At 36.3% G+C, this 24,194-nt stretch overlaps 1 protein-coding gene across 6 annotated transcripts in view; it reads right to left on the reverse strand.

Moving 5' to 3' along the window:
- Positions 1 to 24,194, reverse strand: part of SIK2 (salt inducible kinase 2) — a 132,073-nt gene that overhangs the window by 100,734 nt on the left and 7,145 nt on the right. For all 6 annotated transcript variants that reach the window (XM_027082341.1, XM_027082344.1, XM_027082346.1 and 3 more), the window contains exons 2-3: positions 18,932 to 19,048; positions 16,196 to 16,259 (exon numbers count right to left, since the gene is read on the reverse strand). In XM_027082341.1, the coding sequence (XP_026938142.1) occupies positions 16,196 to 16,259; positions 18,932 to 19,048 (181 nt within the window). The remainder of the gene's footprint in view (positions 1 to 16,195; positions 16,260 to 18,931; positions 19,049 to 24,194) is intronic.

Here is a 24,194-nt window from a genome sequence, read left to right on the forward strand (position 1 = left end):
TGTGATTTACAACAGACTACATCAAACTAAAGAGAAAAATCAAGGGTAAGATCAATATGGATCTTCAAAGGTAATACAGATACAAAATGGCCACAGAACTATCAGTGCTCCATGCCCAAAGGCGGAATATAGGAACAGAAGAGGACCAAGGGGTAATCAACAGCATTATTAGTTGGAATACCACAGTGGGTGCAGCCAACTCAAATCAGCCTGTATTCATCCCCTGCATAACACTCCTGGCAGTGACAGAGGGTATATGACCCCAGGAGGGAGTACTGTGTATAAGATCTTAGAGAGACAGGGCGGTGTCCTAGGAGACTGGTGATACCTAGAAAGAAAAGGAAACATTCATTCCCAATAGATCAGCCACCAGGATATCTAGCCCAGAAATACTTCTACTAGCTCCTTTACTCTCACTGAAAATTGAGTGAAAACTCCAATGGCAGGTTTTAGCCCTCTTCCCAAGCAAGCTGCATAAACAGAGGCAGAGAAGAGTCTAACAAGGAATTTCAATTATAAAAATACATATGTAATCAAAGGATGAGCAAATGCATGAGGAATATAAATCTCATTTAAGACAGAAAACAAGCTCAATCAACAAACACACCTAAAGAAAGAGTTAAAAATATAATTGGGATAGGATTTTAAAATAAGTATGTTGACTTCCACTTCTAGCCATAATATAGAACAGGAACCAGATGTACCCTTTATTTAAAACAACTAGAAAACTGGCCAAAATATATAAAACAACTTTTAAGAAAAGATGACAAAATCCAAAGACTTGACAATGTAAAGTTCACAATGTCTGGCATCCAATAAAAAACAGTGTTTAGGCACTGGACAAAAGGCAACACAGACCTATGATTCCTAAGAGAGGGGAAACGAACAAGGTGAGGCCTACGATCTCCTGACTTTCTGTGTGGAGGCACACTCTGAACTTCAGAGCAGGGTCAGAGATCGAGATCCCAAGCAGAGCACGGGTGTCTTGCGGAGTAGAGGAGGCAGAAATGAGAATTCAAGAAGTCTCAGGTTTCTGGAAGATGTGGGGCTAAGTTCTGGAGAGGAGGGAGTGACGCAGAAAAAAAAAAAAAGTTCACAAATCTGCATGGGATGCCATTAAGTCTTTGCTAAATTCTAAGATATGTGTGTACAAGATCAAATTCTACAAGGTTGGGCAAGGAATGACTGGGGTGCTGTGAGCTACATAGTTCCCAGAGCTCACATAGGGCTGAGATCATTCAAATTTCCACCAGCCAAAGTGGAGAGTTCTCACTGATCATTCAAGGCACTCAAGTAGAGACCTTAGTAGTGAGGCTAAATTGTTTCTAGTGTAAAGGTTATACTTTAACATCCACCCTAACAAAACCTGAAAGGATCAAAAAGAACTATAAGTAACTTAACTGCCTACCAAATCTCAACACTCTTTAAGAAAAGATGACAAAATCCAAAGACTTGACAATGTAAAGTTCACAATGTCTGGCATCCAATAAAAAAAAGCACTAGACATAACAAAAAGCAGGAAAATGTAACCTATAGCCAGGAGAAAAACAGACCATAGAAACAGACCCAGATATGATATAAATGATGGAATTATCAAAAACTAACAATAAAAGGGTTATTTTAATTATGTTCAAGTATTTAAAGGAAAACACAGTGATGAGAAAAAAAGGAACATCTAGAGATAAGTATATATGTTTACTATCTTCCCAGACATAAGGGAATAAATCACATCTAAGAAAAAAAAAATAGGAAATGGGAAAAAGAACCAATTGTAGAACTTGGAAACAAAAAGCTTCAGTGTTGAAATACAAACCTCAATTGACTTGAGAAACCTGAAGCCTCAGCAATGGAAAATACCTTGAATCAGTATAACTGACCCAGAAGAATTCCCCCAAAACTCAGGAACTGATGGCACAAGGAACTCTGAAAGTTGGTATGAGTGAAGCTAAACTAAGGGTGATCAGCTGAAGACGTTTTAAGAAGCAATTCAATCCCCAAATCTCAACCCTCATTCTACGTAACTGGGTGTGTGCCCTGACTTCTACTCCAGTAGAAATCTGGAGGCTTAGTCTCTTGAGAGACTAAAACAGAGGGTTCCTAAACTAGGGATCCTAGGCACAGCTGAGGACAGGGATACCACTGAAAACAAGAGGATTACATAAACATATGCATACTGGATACTGACATGCCTCAGTCTTCCTTACCCATGAGGTAACCAAGCTTTTACCCTCTTGGTAGAAGACTGGAAGAATCTTCTTGTCCACTCAAGAGTGAATATACAAACACTGGGTATCTCTAATAAAAGAACACAGTCAGATCACTCCTATAGTTAAACTCATAGCTGACAAATCCCATCCACTGGCTTAGTTTCTAGTCAGCTTCTTAGTTCCTCGTTCTTGCCAGGAATTGACAACCAAATACGTCTAGTAATCATCTAAAAAGGCCTCCTAACATAAAATACATAAACCACAACAACAGAAAAAAATCAAACTGGAGGAAAAAAGGAGAAGAAAATGCAGCAAAATTATTGTTCTCAGAGAGCTAAGAAATTGTAAAATCATCAAATAAGAAACAGGTGTTCCTTTTAAAGGAACAATCAGGGAAAGAAATAAACTTACAGATATCAAAAATATGATAGCCAAAGAAAAGTTGGAAGAAAACTTTTATAAAATCCCCAGAAAGCAGAACAGAAAGACAAAAACATGGATAACAGGAGAATAAAAAAGAAAAGAAAATTCAAGGGCCAGTCCAGGAGGGTCAATATCTGAATAATAGGCATTCGTGAGAGAGAAGAAAAAGAAAATTAGGGAAGGAAACCATCAACTAAGTAATTCAAGGCAATTTTCTAGAACCAAAGTATATGAGTTTCCAGATTAAAAGGGCTCACCAATAGCTCAACACTCTGAAGCAAAACAGACCTACACTAAGTTGTATCATTGTGGAATTTCAGAAGACTGGGGACAAAGAGAAGATCGTAGGAACTCACAGACAAAAACCAATAATTCTCAACAAAGCATCAGGAACTGGATCACTCAAAGCTTTTCAAAAGCAATCCTGGAAACTACAAAATAATGGGACAATGTCCTCATTACTCTGAAGGGAAAGTATTTCCAACTTAAAATTCGATTCCAAGACAAACTATTAAATATTATGGATGACATGCAAGATCTCAAGGCATGTAAGGTTTCAAATATTTACTCCTATACAACCTTTCTTCAGGTTTCTGCTCAAATATGTATCAGAGAGGCTTTCCTTGACCACCTTTTATAAAGGAACAAATCTTCATCCCCATCCTCGTTTTCCTACCCTTCTTACCTTCTCTGAAACAGTGACATAGTACATTTTCTTTTAATCCACCCAACCTAAAACACTCTCACTAAAATATAAGGTCTAAGACGGAAAGGACTATATGTTTATTGATGTGTTCTGAGCACCTAGAACTGTATCTGATATACAACAGACCCTCTCTAAACAATGTATTCCTGTGACAGAAATAAAAAAATAAAATTTCAAAAGTAGACATGGAGCAATAGCACAGACTATCTATTCATGTATGAGGATAAAATGCAGGCATTTTCAGATGTACAAGGTCTCAGTGGTCTCTTTCAGAGACCTTTTTCTGAAAGAAGAATATTCTCCAAAAGGGGAAGAAAAGATCATTCCCTATGTGGACTATGGTTTCCCCATTTACTCTAAGTAGGAAATCTCTCTCTCTTACCACCTTAATCAGCAGATAAATTCTACCTCTGGTTCTCCCCTTTCACAAACAAAGAAATAGCTTTCTCTGAATTAATTCAACCTTACTGAAATTCCTAAATACAATGGTTCACTTAATAGAAATTCATGTTTAAAGACACAGAAAACACAGACTGCCAAAGCCTCACATTAACAGAATTCGGCTGGGTATGGTTATGGCCAAGAGCAGAAGAGCTGATGCTTCTCCCTCTCCCTTCACTGTAGCCTAGCTGCAGCTACAGCTGCCAGACATGGGAGAAGCTCACTGCTCACAGAACAGAATGTCAGCTTTGAACCATAACTAAAGGCAAGCTGCCAATAATCAGCAGGAGATAGCTGAAATTAACACAGAAGTTAACAGGAAAACTGGACTGCTTTTCAGAAACTAGTCTATTCAATTAAGGCCTGTTATGCTTATATTTCCAAACATGTGAAGCTTAAAAACAATTTATTTAATCATTTCTGACAAATCCATTTCATTCATCAAATGTTCAGAAAACTGTTACCTAAGATTTGTAGACATCAGCTCTTTAGACCTAGAAAACTGACCATGAACTCTTCTAGTATAGTAGTCAAGTCACTTATTTTTTTCTTTTCAATCCCCCACACTAGGCATAGTATCAAACACATAGTACTTAATAAACAATTCCCTCATTTCTAGAAGACACTGAGGTTCAGAAATGTTATATGGCTCACCCCACGATGTTTGTATTAGAAGTCAGATCTAGGACTAGCACACAGACCTCACTTGGGATTTTTCTTTTAATGTCTGACCGAATTTTAAAAAGATGAGGGGAGACCAACAGCAACTTTTTGGATCATGAATCATGGCGGCTCTTTCATGCAGTTAGCAGTCCCTAAAAGTTAACTAGAAAAATTTATAAGTAATCCAATTAGATAAAGTAACTGTTACAAGTGTCTAATAAAAATTCAAAAGGAAATATCCTAAATTTTATGTCCAAGGACAGGCTAATTTTATCTGTGTGAACTCAACATTTACATACCCCTTCTGAAGTACACACCAATTTAATATCTTTCTACATTGACATCTATCCTCAGGCACGTGAAAGCAACATTTGCCGATACATCTGCACAATAGATTATGTTCAGTTAATTAAGCTCATAAAACATGTGAGGGGGATGTCACTGGGAAGGTAGATAGGGGCTACATTATTACATTAATTCTATATGAAATCCTGATTTTATACACTAAAGGCAATGAGGAACAATAGAAATATTTTAAGCAGAAAACTGACAAGGATCAGATCTGCATTTTAGAACGACCATTTTGACAGCAACATGGAAGACGGATTAGAAGAGGTACAGATCTGGAGCCAAAGAGACCTTAGGCTGCTGAAATAATTAAAGTGAGAAATGATGAAGGTCAAAAGTAAAGCACTGATGGAAGAAATTGGAGAAGTGAGGACAGATTTAAGCACTACCGCACCTGGAACCCTGGTTAATAATTTCAAAACCCAAAGAATTAAAACTTAAGTTAGAGTCATACTGGTGCTATAAAGTGAGTAGAACCTTCAAAGTTTATTTAAACGTATAATGAAAGGCAAATGAACAACTCTTCTAACATTACCTTTATGCTGTTAAGATAGTAACTAAAGGCCGCAAAAATTGTCACTTAGTTTCTCTGAGTAACCAAGTGTCTAAAGGTATTTTGGCTAAAACAAAGCCCTTTTTCAGTCACCAGAGCCAGCATCCTAATACGTTACCACTGAAAGGGAAAGACAGGAAATGAATCAATAAACCTCAGGCACATGCTTGGCCTGGAAAGACACAGAATATCAAGGAGCAGAAATCTGAAAACAAAGGCCTTGGGTAATTTAATTACCAGGCCGGAATCTGCTGACTGCCGGTTTAATTGTTTGAACAGTGCCGAAACGGTCTGACAAGGTGACCACCCTAAGATTTTGCACCATTTTCTGTGTGTAACCACATGGACAAACATGAGAAAGAGCTCTAAAGAATGTAGGAATCCAGAATAACTGTCATTAATCACACCTTTGATTCCAAAGGAAAATTTGAGTCAAAACCTTATATTTATAACTAACTCTAGGCTCTTTTTAGCAAATTCATTTGCCATTACATACTCCATGCTGCTAGATTAAGAAAATAATATCCTTCAGAGATGAGCACCAACTGCTATATAAGAAACGGGAAACAAAAATTACTCAGATTAAATGTATATGCTCTTATTTATCATTATACTCCAAAAAGCTTATTTTAGGGAGGCGTGGGAGTTGGAAGAAAGAATATAACTGTAGGGTGGTAACTACCAGTAAGTACTCAAAAACTGCTCAGTACACTAGAGGAAGCCAATTTTCTCCCTTGATTCAGTTAGTATTTCCTCATTCATGTTTATCTCCTGTAGAGTAAGTAGTCCGACAGAAAACTCCTTTCAAAATCTGAACAAAGAAGTACCTTCAGACTACTTCACCTGGCAGTGTTCACCTGTTGTCTTCACCGAGTAAACAAGGTGTATAAGGCCAAAGTAGACTATTACACCATTCATTCAACAAGTGTTTATAAAATGCTGTGTATTGTGCTAAGTCCTCAGCAGAAGCTTACAATCTAGTAGAGATAAAGAGATACACAAGAAGACCTTAAATAACAATGAAAGGCAGGATGTAAACAAATTCTAAAGTGAGTTGTGCAGGAAAGAGACTTAGATGCTTTCAAAAGAGGAAATTAATGTGGATAGAATTCATTGAGAAAGACTTTACTGAAGAGATGGAACTTCAACTAGGCCTTTAAAAAAGGCAAGACTTGAATATGTAGAGTGCAAAGAGCGCTCTAGGGCTCCAGATCAACAGGAGCACAGATTTGGAATCAGAAATTCATGCATTCTATTTTGAGAATCAAAATGAAGATCTGAATAGTTATGGGTTTCGTGGTCATTAGATTAGATTTGGTCATTAGATTTGGTAAGTCCACTAGCCAGTTTCCAAAGTACTGAAGACAGGGGGCTTAAATGCTTCCTACTTCCATTAAAGATGAGGAAGGAATATGGGACCAAAGCAACTCAAGAAGCTCTATCAAGAACAGTTATATACGCCATCGTGGACAAAACTGTTACATGCTTTGCCTGTCTTTAGTTTTAATGATAATTTAATTAATTATGATTAAATCAATTATATCCTTCAAGATTCAATTAACTGACATGCTTAAGGGGATAGGGGAGGGCAGAGAATCCTTCCCGCAGAAGAAAGAGTAATGTGTGATGTCACTGACAGAAGAAGCTTGTTAAGTTCAAAAAACTTTAAGAAGGCATATAACCAGTTAGTATAGTAGAGTCATTCACAACTTAGGCTCTGAAGACAGACTACGGCTTCAGGCCTTGGTTAAGTCGCTTATTTGCTTGAGTGCTCTGCGACCTGGCAAATGGTTTAACCTGTTCCTCAGTTTCCACTATTGTAATATGGAGATATTACTAGTCCCTACCTTAAAAGATTTTTGAGAGGACGAAGTGGCACAGTAAATGTATAGGACTTAGCACAATGCCTAGCACTTGACAAATGTTCAAGGAATGATAGTCTTTACTGTTACTGTTTTTAAGGCTCAGATGTGTACAGTGTAATCATCCTTATTGGCCTTGTTAAGATTCCTGGACTTTATTCCAAAACCAATGAAGCCTCTGAAAAGTTTTAACAGTTTTAACTGGATTTTTGTTTTAAAAATATGGCTTACTTGGTACCTCTCATAAGTAACCCCAAAGGAAAACTTTATTCTAGAATTTACTACCAAGAAAAGTTTTCCTTTCTTTGAAGAATAGTTACCTTTCTTTCTTTTAGATAAAATTCTGTAAATGACTATATCTTCTTTTCATTTTGACAGCCAGAAAGCTTACAGCCAAACCTGAAGCGCTTAGGCCCTTACTGCCTGCATATTTGTGTTCACTTCCCCCACCTCCCGTGGTTGTTTTCTACTCTTACATGTGTTTTCTGATTCAGTTCTTTATTCTTGTTTATATTTTACAATTATTGTTTTTGTATTATTTTCACTTAAAGCTACCTCAGCCATTTATGGAATGAGGTGCAATCTAATTAACGAAACAAAAATAAAGGGCATAAACACCGTAGCCTCATAATGCATGAATCATGCACTGTAGATGCATTCTCAGCACGCCACCAAAATCACTTTTTTGGCCTAAACCTAGTCAGATGAAGCAAGAAAACCAGATGGCACAGGAAACCTCTCTCTATGCAAAGAAGGAACAGATGAGGAGAGTGCAAAGACCTACGGCCTTTCCTGAATTAGCAGGGCGCAGTTAGGGCAATCAGTGCCAGGAGCAGAAGAGAACTTGAAAGTGGCAAGCTGCTGGGAAGTTATGTACAGACTCAAGGTTAGAGTTTTTATTTTTTTGTATATGAATGTTTTCTCCAAAAGTACTTCACCCTCTTCTTAACCTTCAGTCGCTCCACTGTTCTGTTCTCAGCTCATGAGACCCCTTTGCTGTTTCACTTATCTCCCTCCTCAACTTGGATCTCATGGTCAGCCACTTCAACACTGCTCAAGTCCTACATGCATTTGTCCTGTACCATTCCATTCTCCAACGTGGGCCATTCATACTGTCTACTCTTTCCCCTCCTGGGTTGGAAAGCACTGCTGACTATGAGTCTACCATGAACTCCCTCCCACAAAGCTAATCACTGACGCTTTTATTCATCCCTTGACTGTCATATGAACACCGCCAGCTGCTCTAAACCTTATGTCTAATGTATTGCTCTTTCCCTGATGTCTCATCTGCTACATTACAGAATGAATTAAATCTATTCTATATTAACAAATTCATCTTCCTTCTATTTCCTCCGAAGTACCTCTGTAGCCATATCCTTAGCACAAGCTCTAATTCTCACTGTAACTGCACCCATGCACACTTTCTCAAAGAAGGAATTCCTCTCCTCTAAGCTAACCATGCCCTCTGTGCTCTTGATCCCACTGTCTCTTGTTTACCCTTGTTTCACCAACTGTGTCTTCTTTCCTGCCTATATTCTTTTCTTTTTTAGCTTCTTCAAACACCAAGACCAACACCACAAAAAAAGCATGATATAATACTGAATTCTATAGACCCCAATTATCCCTCAATTCTTTCCTTCTCTCCTTCTTTCTACCTTAAAAACCTCAAAATAATTTTATAATACTTTCTCCCTTTTCTCACCATCCATATGTACATAACTTCTTGAAATTTGGCTTTACCTCCCAATTTATTGAAAAGTACTCTCTTCAAAGCATTGATGATCTCTTAATGACCAAACATACCCCTCTTCGTTCTAAACCCTCGCTTGTCTAATCAGGCCAGAAACTATCCTTACTTCCCAAGATATTCTTCTACTTTACCAATTCCACTTTACCCACCTGCCTCCTAAATGAAGGCATAAACAAAACTCACTTCTTAGCTGCCTTCTCTCTGAGGTCTCATTATTAATTATAGCTTCACTCATACTTCTACACAGATAATTGTCAAATCTATACCTCTATTACTAAACTCCCCTTTTTTGACAGAAAAGGATTTACTGAGGTATAAATTACATACAATAAAATGCAAATTCTTAGGTGGTTACTTAGATGAGTTCTGATAATGGCATACTCTATATAACCACCACTCAAAACAAAAATAAACAGTTCCATCACTCAAGACAGTTCCCTCTTATCCCTTTGCAGTCAATTTTCCCCTCTCCTCAGAAAGAGTGAAAAGAGACAACCACTTTTCAGCTTCTTGTAACATTATTATTATTATTACTTATTTATTTATTTTTATTTTTGGCTGCGTTGGGTCTTTGTTGCTGCGTGCGGGCTTTCTCTAGTTGTGGCGAATGGGGGCTACTCTTCGCTGTGGTGCGTGGGCTTCTCATTGCGGTGGCTTCTCTTGTTGCGGAGCACAGGTTCTAGGTGCACAGGCTTCAGTAGTGTGGCATGCAGGCTCAGTAGTTGTGGTTCACGGGCTCAGTAGTTGTGGCTCGTGGGCTCTAAAGTGCAGGCTCAGTAGTTGTGGTGCACGGGCTTAGTTGCTCCGTGGCATGTGGGATCTTCCCGGACCAGGGCTTGAACCCCTGTGCCCTGCATTGGTAGGCGGATTCTCAACCACTGAGCCACCAGGAAAGCCCCTTGTAATATTATTATTGTTGCCTGTTTTAGCAGCTTGTTTATGTTGCTGCATGTATAAGTAGTTTATTCCTTTTTATTGCTGTGTCATCTTCCTGTACTGCTGTATTGCTATACCACAATTTGTGCTATACCACAATTTGTTTTGGATACATTTTCCTGCAGATGGACATTTGGGTTGTTCCTGCTTGTGAAAAAGGTTGCTATATGAATATTCTTGTACAAGTCACTTTATGAATATTTGTTTTCATTTTTTTTGAGTAAATACCTAGGAACTGAATTGCTCAGTAACAGGATAGATATAAGCTTAACTTTGTAAAACACTGAAAAATAGCTCTCCCAAGTGGCTGCACCATGTTACACTCCCACCAGCAATGAATGAGAATACTAGCTGCTTCATATCCTCCTAACATTTCATATAATCTTTTAAATTTTAACCATTCTAGTTGATATGTAATGTTATCTCATTGTAGCTTTTAATTTGCATTTCTCTGATGACTAATAACATTTAGTAATTTTTCATGTGCTTATTGGCCATTTATATATCTTCTTTTGTGAAGTGTTTGGTTCCAGTCTTTTGCACGTTTGTTAAATTGGGTTGTTTGTCTTTTTAGTGTTGAATTTAAGTTCTCTTTTGAAGGTTACCTGTTTCTATCTTCAACTGCCAACAGCTCACATCAAACTAAATGTCCTGATGTTATTTCCAACAGTACATCTAAAATCTAATTTGTAATTTTTTAGTTGGGAACGAGGCCTCTCTATTGCTGTCAACCATATCACAAATATTCTTCAGTCACATTTGCTTTAAATCCTAACTCTCGATGTTTTCCTCTTGACAGTCAATAAGAACTCTTGAGAGATGGCAGATAGTAATTATTAATGTACAGCCTCTGGAATTGCATGGTTCAAATTCAAACTCTCCCACTTATTTGCTGTGTGACTTTGGACAAATTATTGAATCTTTCAGTGCCTATCTTACAAGGTTTTTGTGAGGTTTCAATAAATAAATTATGTAAAGTATTTTAAATAGTACCCAACAAAGAGGGAGTACTCAATAAATATGGCTTGTTGCTATTGTGGAAATGCCTTTTGCCTAAAATCTTTTCTCATGAATCTAACAACTAACATCTTAATCTAGGCATTCAGCCTCTTACCTCTAGACAATAAAAACAGTCCCCTAAATAGCCTCCTTCCTTTCCTCTAATTCAGACTACACACACCTGCTGGACTTATCTTCCTAAAAGTCCTTACACATATCATCACCTTTTGGCTCTTCACCACCTTCTGGCTCACAAATGCCCACTCTGACAAATAATCCTAACCCTTTATCCAAACACTCAAGGTCTTCCACAACTGCTCCTAACACCTCTCTAACACATGCTTCTTACTTATAGCAGCAGGGAAAGAATTCAAAAACTATCAAAAGATTGTGCCTTAAACAGAAAAAGCCAGAAGCTGCAATATAAGCATATTACTTAGGAAAATGGAGGTAAATCTAAATTAATCAGCTGAAAGAAGTACAAGTGGTTGCCTCTGAGAAAGGGAAATGGGGGTGGGGAAGAGGATGGGAAACAGGTATTTTTTGGTAACGAATCTTGCAGAATTATTTGACTTCTTACTTTAGTACATGTTTAACTTTTGTAAAAATAAAAACTTGTAAGATAGAAAGATACAGACCAAGAAAAATGGAAAGGAAGAAAGAAACAAACAGAGAGAGGGAAGAAGGGAGGGAGGGAGGGAGGAAGGAAGGAAGAAAGGAAGGAAGAGAGAAAGAAAGGAAGGAAGGAAGGAAGGAAGGGAGGGAGACTGATTATTAATTGAGGCAATTTGGTTGTCCTTACCTAAGGATAATCTGTAGACCTATGTAAGGAATAGCTGGGCACATCCATTTACTTAGTTGAGTTATCCTATTTGCAGATTGAAGATTCTGAATTTTATCCAATAAATAATAGGAAGGTAAGTAAAGGTTAATGAACACAGTAGTAATATAACAAAAATAATAGTTGGGGAAGATTAAACAGGAAATATATCAGAAATGTACTTGACTGGAAAAGAAATAGGGCGTGGTAAAACATGAGGTCTTCATAATTGAGACATGAGGGGATGAAAGCCTAGATAAAGGTGATGACTGTGGAAACACAAGGGTTTAATTTCAAGTTATTTTTCAAGAACACAGAGTATGACTTGCTGGCCACCTAAATACAAAACTAAGGGAAAAAAAAGGAACACAATGCCCTCCCGCACAGAGGAGGCACTAAAGGTATATTTGTAAAGAGTAATTCCAACATTATAAACATGAACATTAAATCTTAATATATAGTTCTTAATACATAGTTGAATATTGTTTCTGTGGTTCTGTTTCATCTAAAACAGACTGAAAACATTTTGGCTCAGAATTCACTTAAAACATTATACATATTTTTCATTACTTGATTAATGTTCCATGGACTGCATCTTCCCACTTCTATTTTACTGTCTTCATGGGCTCCACCTTAGAAACTCGCTGGCTTTGCCTGTAATTACTTGAAACTACAGTTTACTCTGTCTTATCTTCCATATTTACTCTAGCTATTTTACATGAAAAATCCCCAAATTATGCTTCAATTTATATAAAACAATGTGATCCAAACCTTCATCATCAATGGTCTTAGCAAGAAGTAGCAACTTAGAATATTCTATTTTCATAGAAATGACACCTAACATATAATAGCCATTTCTATCTAGTTTACTCATAAAACTACAGCCCGGAGCTTTAAAAAATATTCCAATGGGGCTTCCCTGGTGGCGCAGTGGTTGAGAGTCCGCCTGCCGATGCAGGGGACACGGATTCGTGCCCCAGTCCGGGAAGATCCCACATGCCGCGGAGTGGCTGGGCCCGTGAGCCATGGCCGCTGGGCCTGCGCGTCCGGAGCCTGTGCTCCGCAATGGGAGAGGCCACAACAGTGAGAGGCCCACGTACCGCAAAAAACAAACAAAATCCTTCCCTTGACCTCAACTACCTTCTCATTTTTTTTTCTCCCTTTTTGAAGTGGAAATCCTTTTAAGAGTTTTCTGTTTGGCTCTCTCCATTTTCCTCTCTCATCTGCTCTTCAGTGTAGCTTTGGCTCACTCACTCCACCAAAACAGATACAATGGTCAATTGTCATTCTTTATGTCTCTTGACTATCAGCAGCATCTGACAGAGATGTTCACTCTATCCTCCTGAGAACACTTTCTTCATTTGGTTTCCAAGACATTGCATTCTCTTGGTTTTCTTCTCTGTCTTCTTTGCTACTTCTTTCTATTTTCCTGAGGTTTTAATGTTTGAGTGCCTTGGGGATCAGACATTGGTCTCTTTCCTAATCATATTCTCTACTTGGGTGGTCTCCATCTCTCAAGAAATCCCACTGATTCTACTCATTCAAAACATACCGTGAGTGACCACCTGGCACCAGGTACACTACTGCTACCCTGGCCTGAGCCATAATCATCTCTCACTTGGGACTACTGGTCACCTACCTGGTCTCCCTGTTTCCATCCTTGCTCACTACAATCTATTCTCAACACAGCAGCCAGTGATGCTTTTAAAATGTTAGCTTAGATACAATCACTTCTTTGTTCAAACACCTCTCTAATGGTTCCCTAATTTTATTCAAGGTAAGAGCCAAAGTCCTTACATGGTCTACAAAGCCCCCAAATCTGCCCCACTCCTGCCTCCCATTTACTTTTCTGACCTCGTCTGACCTTTCTAATATTCCTCCTTGCTAGCTCTTGCTCTTCCCTCTTGCTTGCTTCTCTCCACCTACACTGGACTTCCTGCTATTCCTTGAACACACCAAGCACACTGCTGCCTCAGGGGCTTTGCATTTATTCTTCCCTCTCCTTGGGCCACCCTCTCTTCCCCATATCTATATGGCTGTACTTTCTAGTCTGTTCAAATGTCAGCGAGGCCTTCCCTGACCACTCTATTTCATATTGCAATCAACTCTCCCACTCCACATGCCCCCTTCCTTGCTTTATTGCTATAGCATGTACCACCATCTAGTACACTATACAGTTTACTTATTTTGCATATTGTCTCTCTCCCCACACTGAAAGGCAAGGTTCCTGAGAAAAGGAATTTTTGTCTGTTTTCTTCATTGTGGTACTCTTCCCACACAGAACAGTGTGGGACATATAGTCAGCTTTCAATAAAGATTTCTTGAAAGACAATTAATATGGTATAGCCAGCATTGCAGACCAGATCTTTTTGGCTTCAAAGCCCACACCACTTCAGCTAAGAAGCTTCTAGTTGAAACAAATAGCTAAAGAATTTAAATAACTTGAAGACATAGAAATAGCAACTATCCAAAATGAAATACAGACAGAAAGAGGAATTTTCAAAATTGGAATCAGTGAGCAGTGGGAGGATTTCAAACAGCCTAATATATGTGCAACTGGAGTCTTTGACAAAGAGGCCAGCAAAATAATAGCTGAAAATTTTCTGAATCTGATGGAAACTTAACATTCACAGATTCAAGGAGCTCAATGAACACCAACCATAAGAATCATGAAGAAAACCACACAAAGGCACATCATAATCAAACTGTTAAAACCAGTGGTAAACAGAAAATCCTGAAAGCAGCCAGAGGGAAAAAAAGGCACATTATATACAGAAGAATAAAGGAAAAAGATGACAGCAGATTTCTTGTCAGAAATAATGCACATGAGAAGACAGTGGAGCAATATCTTTAAAGCACTGAAAGGAAAAAAGTCAACCTAGAATTACATACCCAGTACGAATATCATTTAAAAATAGACAAAATAAGGATTATTTTAGACATACAAGAGCTGAAAGATTTCATCGCCAACAGACCTCCACTGCAAGAAATGCTAAATAAAGTCCTTCAGGCAGAAGAAAAATGATGCCAGATAAAAATATGTATCCATATAAAGGAATGAAGATGAAAACATGCATCTACATACAGAGATGTGGCAATGGTAACTCCACTAGTAAATGTATAAGGTTTTTTAAAATATTGAAATCTCTTTAAAACATAATTGACTTTTTAAACAAAATTAATGACACTGTATTTTGTGTTTTATAAAATAGGTATAAATAAAATGTATGACAAAGAAATAACGGTGAGGAAGGGTTAAACAGAAGTATATTATTGCCAGGTTCTTACACTCTATGTGAAGTGGTGAATATTACTTGAGGGTAGACTGTAAGTTAAAGACTTGTACATGAATGTTCATAGCAATTCATGTGTAACAGCCCCAAACTGAAACCAATTCAAATGTCTATCCATACATGAATTGATAAGCAACTTGGGGTATATTTACAAAATTGGATACTACTTACAATAAAATGAAATGATATGTTATTACATGCAACAAAATGGATGAATCATAAAATAATTAAACTGAGAAAAAGAAGCCAGACAAAGAAAGGGTACAGACTATATAAGCACCTTTATATAATAAAACTGTAGAAGACATAAACTAATCTATAGTGACAGAAAACAAATCAGTGCTTGCCTGGTGGTGAGGTGGGGCAAGAAAGATTACAAAGGGTCACAAAGAAACTTCTGTGGTGGTGGTCTGTTTCATACATCTGTGTGTGAAAACTTATTAAATTGTACACATTATATGTGCGCAATTTACTGTATGTGAATTCTTCAATAAAGCTGTTTAAAAAACAATTTCGGACTAAATTTAGGTTAAAAAACAAAACATTTAGACTACCTACAGTGTTCTTGCTCCATAAAGTAAAAATAAAATAGATGAAAGCTAAAACCAATAAAATAGTTATAATTTTTTAAGGGTTAGAGTGGATCATAGAAACCAATTAATCAAATATTTTTTTATTAGAGACAAAGGAACTGAGTCCCAGAGAAGTTTAGTGACTTCCCAGAGGTCTTATAGCTAAAGTTAACAGCTTACTAAACTATAAGATCCACAATAGCAGGGACTGTGTTATTTAGGTCACCACTGTATCCCCTACACCTAGTACAATGTCTGAGACATAGTACAAGCTCAATAAATATCTGACTATCTTTACCCTGGAAAGAAAGGTAAAAAGGAAGATAAATGAAAGAAAATCTCCTTTGCAATATGACTGAAAGTTTCCCCCTATCTTTGATTCTCCAATCTCTCTAACACAGATGAAAGAATTAAGCAATAGCTTTAATATCATAAATACAAGAGACTAAATTATATTCCATATCTTTAGCTTACTGGATATTTTATTATGTTCTAATGCTTAAAAATTTCTAATTCATGTTAGCAACTTTTAAATAAGCAGGAGAATTAATAGAAGATACTCTATTCATAAAGCTTACTGACATTTTCAAATTTAAAAAAAAATGGAAAGAAATGTGCTTACCAAAAATTTCTCCATTTTTGGCATATTCTGTCACAAGGTACAACATGCTTTTGGTCTCCATTACCTATTGATAAATAATTCCACATTAGTCTCACAGGAAAAGATTGCAACATTCTACGGAGTTACCTAAATTAAAACTACTAATAAAAGTATCAAGTTATGAATAATTCAGAAGCTGGTGAGGTTTACAAGACTGACAATATCCTTATGCTAATATTTTTGTGAAAAATCTAGACCCTTCATCTTCCAAATGTGGTCCACAGACCAGCAGCAGGAGCAGCAGCACTGCCCAGGCTTCTGTTAGAAATGCAAAATCTCAGATCCCATGCCAGACCTACTGACAAAGAATTATCATTTTAACAAAATCTTCAGGTGACTATAATGCACATTCATGTTTGAAAAATACTAATATAGGTAACAGGAATTTTGAAGATCAACTTTTTACCTCCTCACTGACTTTTCTAGCTGTGTTTATATGGTAGAGCTTATAAAATAGAGCTCAGGTAATCTGGCCTGTAACCTAGCTAATCTGGCACAAAGTAACCTAGCTACTATACTTTCATATTTTTACAAAGTACTGTTATTTTAAAACATTGTTCAAAAGCTTCTTCATAGCTCCACTGCTATACACTTTTATTTAAATTAGTTTTTCTAAATTCAGAAAGGAACATACATACTGGCACATGCTAACAATGTAATATTTAAGTGCTATCTACTGAAAGGCTAAAAACTAATTTTGCTCTAACATTTAAGTTTAGGACTATTCCTAAAACAGGTCTGAAAACTAAGAGCTACCTACAATTTGGGTCTAAACAACTCCAACAGTAAGTTAATGTAACTGATTATTGGAGTTCATATAAAGACAGAATTATCATGTGAATCGTGGTAGTTTTTTGGTTTGTTTGTTTTGTTTTTTAATTGAAGTATAGTTGAAGAATCATGGTAGTTTTAACCTAAGTTTGAGTTATGGGTCATCAGACTTCTAAGGATGTGATTAGTTTCTTATAAGTATCCTCTTTAGGGAAAAAAAGAAGAAGCCTAAGGGGAGAAACACTCTGACATAACTTTGCTCTAAGAGGCCCTCTGCAGTTTTAGGAATTGTTTTGAGTGGCACACCATAGTCTCTCATTCTCAACTAACAGTAATGCTCTCCAATGGTCTCCACATGGTTTACATTATAAATCTCTATTGATAAAGTCATTTAGCCAAATATATACATGTATGTATGTATAGAGGTAAATGTATATATACACATATATGTATATATATTTATGAGTATATACACATAGAGACACAAATTACATACTTGTGCCATTTTATAAATATATTATATACATTATAAGAGGCACACAAGAAGATAAATATAAAAGATAAACAGAATTAGAAGTTCTAATATTTTCTTATTATACCCCAAGGGATACTTGTGCTAACCAATTTGAGTGCACAGAGTAGCGTGCTAGCACTAGCTCTCTGAGGAAAAAAAAAAGAGCCTGACTTGTAAACCAATTTCTGTGGTGTAAAAATACTCCTACCATCGCTGATTTTGAGCTATTGACACTAACATGGTGTTAACTGGCTCACAAAAGTTCTGAAAATTTAACAATCAGCTCTCACAAGCAAGTACAGGCTGAGCCCAGCACAGCACTAGGTACACACATCATACTTAGAGATCAAAGTCATAGACTAGCATACTGTAACATTTTAGCTTAAAAACAGTTTTCCAATATAAAAATTCTAAATATTAAGGAATAGAAATATAAAAAAGGGTTTTATATTACATTATCATTCTTAAATATAAATTACTCTTCAAAAATCTGAGAAAAATCTTCCTTTTACAAAAACATGGCTTGGGCTTCCCTGGTGGTGCAGTGGTTAAGAATCCACCTGCCAATGCAGGGGACACGGGTTCGAGCCCTGGTCCGGGAAGATCCCACATGCTGTGGAGCAACTAAAGCCGTGCGCCACAACTACTGAGCCTGCGCTCTAGAGCCCGCAAGGCACAACTACTGAGCCCGTGTGCTACAACTACTGAAGCCTGTGCACCTAGAGCCCATGCTCCGCAACAAGAGAAGCCACCACAATGAGAAGCCTGCGAACCGCAATGAAGAGTTGTCCCCGCTCACCACAGCTAGAGAAAGCCCATGCACAGCAGTGAAGACCCAACACAGCCAAAAATAAAATAAATTTTAAAAAACAACAACAAAAAAACATGGCTTTACACTTGAAAGAGGTGCAGCTTATTTTAACAAAACTGTATCTTAATAAAGTTAATTAAAAAAAAGTAACTTATTTACTTTATCTGATAAAAGAACCCCCTCCAAAATAAACATTTGGCTCTAGGTATTATAAAGTACGCCACTAAGTAATATACTATTTTAGCCTTTGTATTTCATAAAACATAAACAATATATTTTTAAGTAAGCAAAACTGCCATATCCTCATTAATGTTACCACCACCAAAACCCAGTAGGTTTAAGCATGTTATCATAAACGCACAACTACAAACTTGGCAATCAAATAACTTACAGTCTGAGAGACAACTTAAAATTAAGCTGCTAGCAGTTTTTTATTTCTTAATTTTTAATTTAAATATAGAAAAATGGATGTATTCAGATGAATAAAAGCATATAGTTATCTTTTTATAGACTAAAAAAACTAACATAAAAGAGAAAAATGATGATGTAAAATAGAGTATTGAATGTAAAAAGCATGGAGAGGTGTAAAGCTAAGTCATACCTGATAAAGTTTGATTATGTGAGGGTGGTCTAACATTTTCATTATTTGTACTTCTCGGTAGATTTTCTCAAGGTTCACTGCATCCAGCTGAGACTTATCTATTATTTTTATCGCCACCTGCATCCCAGAAACAAATAAATACAATTAGTATACAATGGTTAACATTTCCAGTTAAGAATCTTTTAAAAAAATGACATCTAAGACTTCGCCTGTAGGTCCCTGTGACGATGATAACTAGCTTAAAATTCAATGCTCATTCATTCATCATTCAACAAGTATTTCTTAAACATCTACCATGTATAAGGCACTGTGGCAGATTGTTTGGGAGTGTCTCTAATGTGCTATGAAGAATAACCCTGCAAAGATACTTGAATAAAACATATTTCTCTTTCAGTACAACTGTAACTCCTTATTCCACTTAAAAACCGAAAAAATAAAATCTCAGCAGTTTCAATTAGTTATCATCCCACTGCAAAGTACCTATAAACAAATGATCAGCCAAGTAAAAGACAGTTTCTTTTATACTGAAATACAATTGTTCTAGAAAAGCAAGTGATAGGTTCCAAAGCATAGAGATACACCTTTCTGGAAAAAAACTAAGTGTAAATAATTAAAACTCATCTACGTGAAAAGATACCAATTGGATTAAATTTTGTTTTAAAAATCAAGTGCAAAAACTCAAATGTTAGTAATCACACTAAATTTTTACTTCCTTAAAGGAATTTGATTTCAAAAAATGTGGCCTCTTCCTGTCGTAACTAGATAGGAACCCAAACCACTCAAAAGTTAACAATTTGAAGGAAATGCATCTGAAGGTGAATAACTAGGTAGTCAGAAATCAACAATCGCGTACTTTCTTCATGGAACCAAAAAGAACTAATTTTTTTAAATTAGTATTTGGCATTTGGTTAGGAAATAAGCTATTCTGACTCAGATAAAACTTTCAGAAAATTGGGAACTACCCAAACTTTAACAAGTTCTGAAAAAACTCTGAAATGTACTTCACATTCTACCCAAAAGCATTCTGAACATAATTCGGTCTTATGTTGTTGTTTCAGGGTAATTTTTTATATCAGTTATTGTATGTGGTATAATAGTTCAATACTCCTAAAAGGTAATCAAGAAAATAGGACTCAACCTGTCAACTCACTTAATTCCCTTAGGCTCCTGTTAATACATTTTTTCTTCTTTCATTACAGTTGCCCTGTCCTTTCCTGTTATCTCTTAAAGTTCTACAGTAAAGTTTACTTCTTACCTTTCTCTATTTCTATTTTGCTGTCCATAGCTTGTTTCCTAATTTGAATTAATTGTAACTCATAGAAGAACTCAAGCTTCCCAAGGGAAATAAGATTACTAAACATGACAAGTAAAATTAAATTTATTGCCTAAGAAGAAAGGGGGTAGCTCCTTCTCTAGGCAGTAAAGTTTGCAGGTTTTGTGATAGCTATTTTCATTATGTTTGGTGGTATTTATTCCCATATCAAAATATTCTAGAAAGTAAAAAGTGCTAAACTTTGACTGCTAGAGGAGTGACTGATTAATATTGTACTTGCTAGTAGGAACATTATTGAACCACCTCAAACCAATACATGTAAGATGACCGCCCTGCCCAACTACAGTATGATAGAATACAGGATTATCAGTTATTTTGGGTAACTTTGGGTAAAAGCTGCCAGATAAAAAGATAAGTGTATATTTTAATTTCCTCAACATTCCTTAGGAAGGTAACATGGAGTTTCATAGACATGCATATTTTGAAGAAAATTTCTTGCCCTACAATTTCTGGAGTGCATCTACATACCAGTAGTCCCTCCCTAACAAAAAGCTTTTATAATGAAGTGGGTCACAATTATCTAATAAACAGAAAAAATAAATAAATAGAAAGGAATCATGGTTTTAAAAATCTCAGCATGGTTATTGTCATTAAGAAAATTTCTTATTATATATATCTTGAGCATCATATTTAATGTTAAAGAAAAAGTTTAAATACTAACTACCAATTAAAGTGAGGTATTACCAAGAGATTTCTCCTCTTTGATACTCTTTTGGAATCTGGGCCTCAAATAATGAAAAAGTGAAAAATATATGTTACCTAATTAAATTTCATTAAGTTATAAACTCATTATTTAACTGTTCTCAGCCAAAAAATTCTCTAATGACAAAATATAATTCTCTCCTCAATTTTATCTCGGGTCACAGACTGTATGTATGTGGACCACAAGGCTATATATTTATATCTTCACACTGTTACCCCTTGTTTGTAAGGCTGCTTTCAGAGGATTATGAAAAAGTAGATTGTGTGTTAGCATGCTCCTTGTAATAGTCAGGGCTAGTCTAACTGCTATAACAAGTAGACCCCAAAACGTACACTGATTTGAACACAACGGAAGTTTATTTTTCATGCAGCAAAACTGTACGGATAAAGAAGTTAGCAGGTAGCCCTCTTCCATACAGTCATACGATGTATACAAGGAGTCTTTATTACCTTTAAAGGGTTAAATAAAGGTGGTAAAGGGTAAAGGATAGACAGTCCTGGGAATTCCCAGGTGGTCCAGTGGCTAGGACTCTGTGCTTTCACTTCAGGGGGCCCGGGTTCAATCCCTGGTCGGGGAACTAAGATCCCACAAGCCACGCAGCTCATGGCCAAAGAAAAAAAAGGACAGACAACCCTGAAGGTTGTCCCCATTCCAGTCAGACAGAAGGAGAAAAAAGCTTGGAGGAGCCCTCCTGAGAGGTTTTTATGGGCCAGTCCTGGAAGTGACACACAATAGTTAAAACTTAGTCATATGACCATACCTAAATGTAAGGGAGGCCAAGAAACATTTGAGCTGTAGGTCCAGGAAGAAGAGGAAAGAGTGGAGTTTTGGTGATCAGGTAGTCATCTCTGCTATACTCTTCCAGGTAATTTCTTAACAATGGGACTCTTTACCAAGTACTTCCCAGAAATATGATGATGACTTTCACAATTGTACAGCACTTTTTAATTTAACATGATACTTTCATATATTTTATCTCATTTATATCTCAATTTTTTGAAGTAAATGGAACAAGCAGTACACTCATGAGTTGATGAAACTGAGGTTCAAAAGATGTTACATAATCTACAAAGGTTCTAAAGCTCAAGTGAATTAATGGGAAATAACCCACAGGCCTTCTAACTTCAAGTTCCATCTTTTCACTCTTCAATGAGCCTATTATTCACACATTTACTGAGCACCTGTTGTATGCCCGGAATTATGTCCAGGATACAAAAATGAACAATATATGATTCCTACCTTCAAGGAACTTAATAGGTCTGTGAGAACAAAGAGAACACATTTTGGAAAACAAATTTAAAGAACAACAAACATCTGCATTGGAGGATTTCCCCAATGTTGTACGAAATTCTGAATTTACAAAAGAGCTGTGCTCCACTAGTTCATTTTAAAGATAACTATGGGGCTTACCCTGGTGGCGCAGTGGTTGAGAGTCCGCCTGCCGATGCAGGGGACACGGGTTCGTGCCCCAGTCTGGGAAGATCCCACATGCCGCGCAGCGGCTGGGCCCATAAGCCATGGCCGCTGAGCCTGCGCATCCGGAGCCTGTGCTCCGCAGCGGGAGAGGCCACAACAGTGAAAAAGGCCCGCGTACCGCAAAACACACACACACACACACACACACACACAAAAGATAACTATGAACTTAGATTTCTGGGAACTTCCTCTCTGCATCCCTTCTCTACTTAGTTCTGTACATAGTACCAAGGACAAAATCTCATGGTTACAACAAAGTCAAGCAAGGGACTCCAAATCAAAGGATCCATTTTTGGTGTTGCTCATCTAAATTATTCAACTAATTCCCAATTATGCATACAATATCTTAAAAAAACCTTCAATGAATTTATATGGTGATAAAAAATTAATATTTCTTCTGCTAGGACACAAAAGGAAGGTTTCCTATACAACTTTGGAGAGCGTATTGGATAAACTAGAATAATTACTATCAAACTAAATCCCATGTAAAGTAGCAACACTGAATATTCAACCTCATAAATAGGAAAATGTATATATACTTAATATGTTATATGTCAATTATATCTCAAAAATACTTTTTCAAATTATATTCATAAAGATGAAAAAACACCCTTGTGAGCTAAAATTCAATGAGATGGCCATTTTTATATACTGTTAGTAGGAATATAAAATAGGTTATAATTTTTCTGGAAGGTGATTTGGCAATCTTTTGCAAGAACCTTAAAAATCATCCACCCCATTTAGGCTAAGGCTTCTATTTCTGAGCATTTATTTGTAGAAAATAATCTGAAATGATGATGAAGATTTGTGTGTAAATATATTCAAGAGTATTGCTTATAATATAAAAAATAGAAACAATAATTGGGAAATAAGTACATGATTTATGGTAGGTTTATATTATGACCGTTATACAGCTATTAAAATAGTTCCTTTTAATAATATGGAGAAATGACGAGACTAAAATATTAAATTAAAAAATGAGGATATCATTGCAGTCTCAACACAAGGTATATATAGAAAAAGACCAATAAAAACTAGATATAAATATGACAAAAATGTTATTGGTGGGTGAAAAAAAAAATCATGAATTATTTTATTTTCCTGATTTACTTTTCAGTGCAATTTTTCTTCAATGAGCATGAACTACTTTTTTAATAAGAAAAAAAAAGAAAAGTGAAATGAAGTTATATTTATTATATATGCTAACTTCTCCATCTGTGAAACATTAGTCATTTTCATTTTATTATTTCTCTAAGTTCTCTATAAAATGGTTATATTATTTAATAAGATTTAAATATTAATTATGAAGACTATATACATAGAAATGTTTCCAACAATGTTAAGCAAAAAAAAAAAGTAAAAGTAACAACTATGTAAAACACAAATTTGCAAAGAAGACAAAGAATTAAATGTAAGAGCAGAAATGAAATAGTGTTAAGCTGATGGATAAAAGGGATTTTTTCAAGTTTCAAAATGTAATTTAATGGTAATGGTACACTTTTTGATACTTTTAGAAACAATTATTTCACTTCTCATAAAAGAAATATTAATCTCATGCACTTAAAGAAACCACACACAAAACTGGCTTTGGGGGACTTTATAAGGAGTTACACAATAAGAGCTATCCTTCTAGTAAAAAATCAGAAGGGATTAACATATGTTTGCTGTCTCAGGTAATATGTGGTTCAGTGCTATTTACTACTAATACACTAATTCTACACTGTCCTTCTGAAGTACCAAGGAGCAAAATC

The sequence above is a fragment of the Aethalodelphis obliquidens genome, unplaced genomic scaffold (genome assembly GCF_003676395.1).
Source record: "Aethalodelphis obliquidens isolate GAN/ISIS:26980383/991018 unplaced genomic scaffold, ASM367639v1 scaffold46, whole genome shotgun sequence".
NCBI classification, from domain to species: Eukaryota; Metazoa; Chordata; class Mammalia; order Artiodactyla; family Delphinidae; genus Aethalodelphis; species Aethalodelphis obliquidens.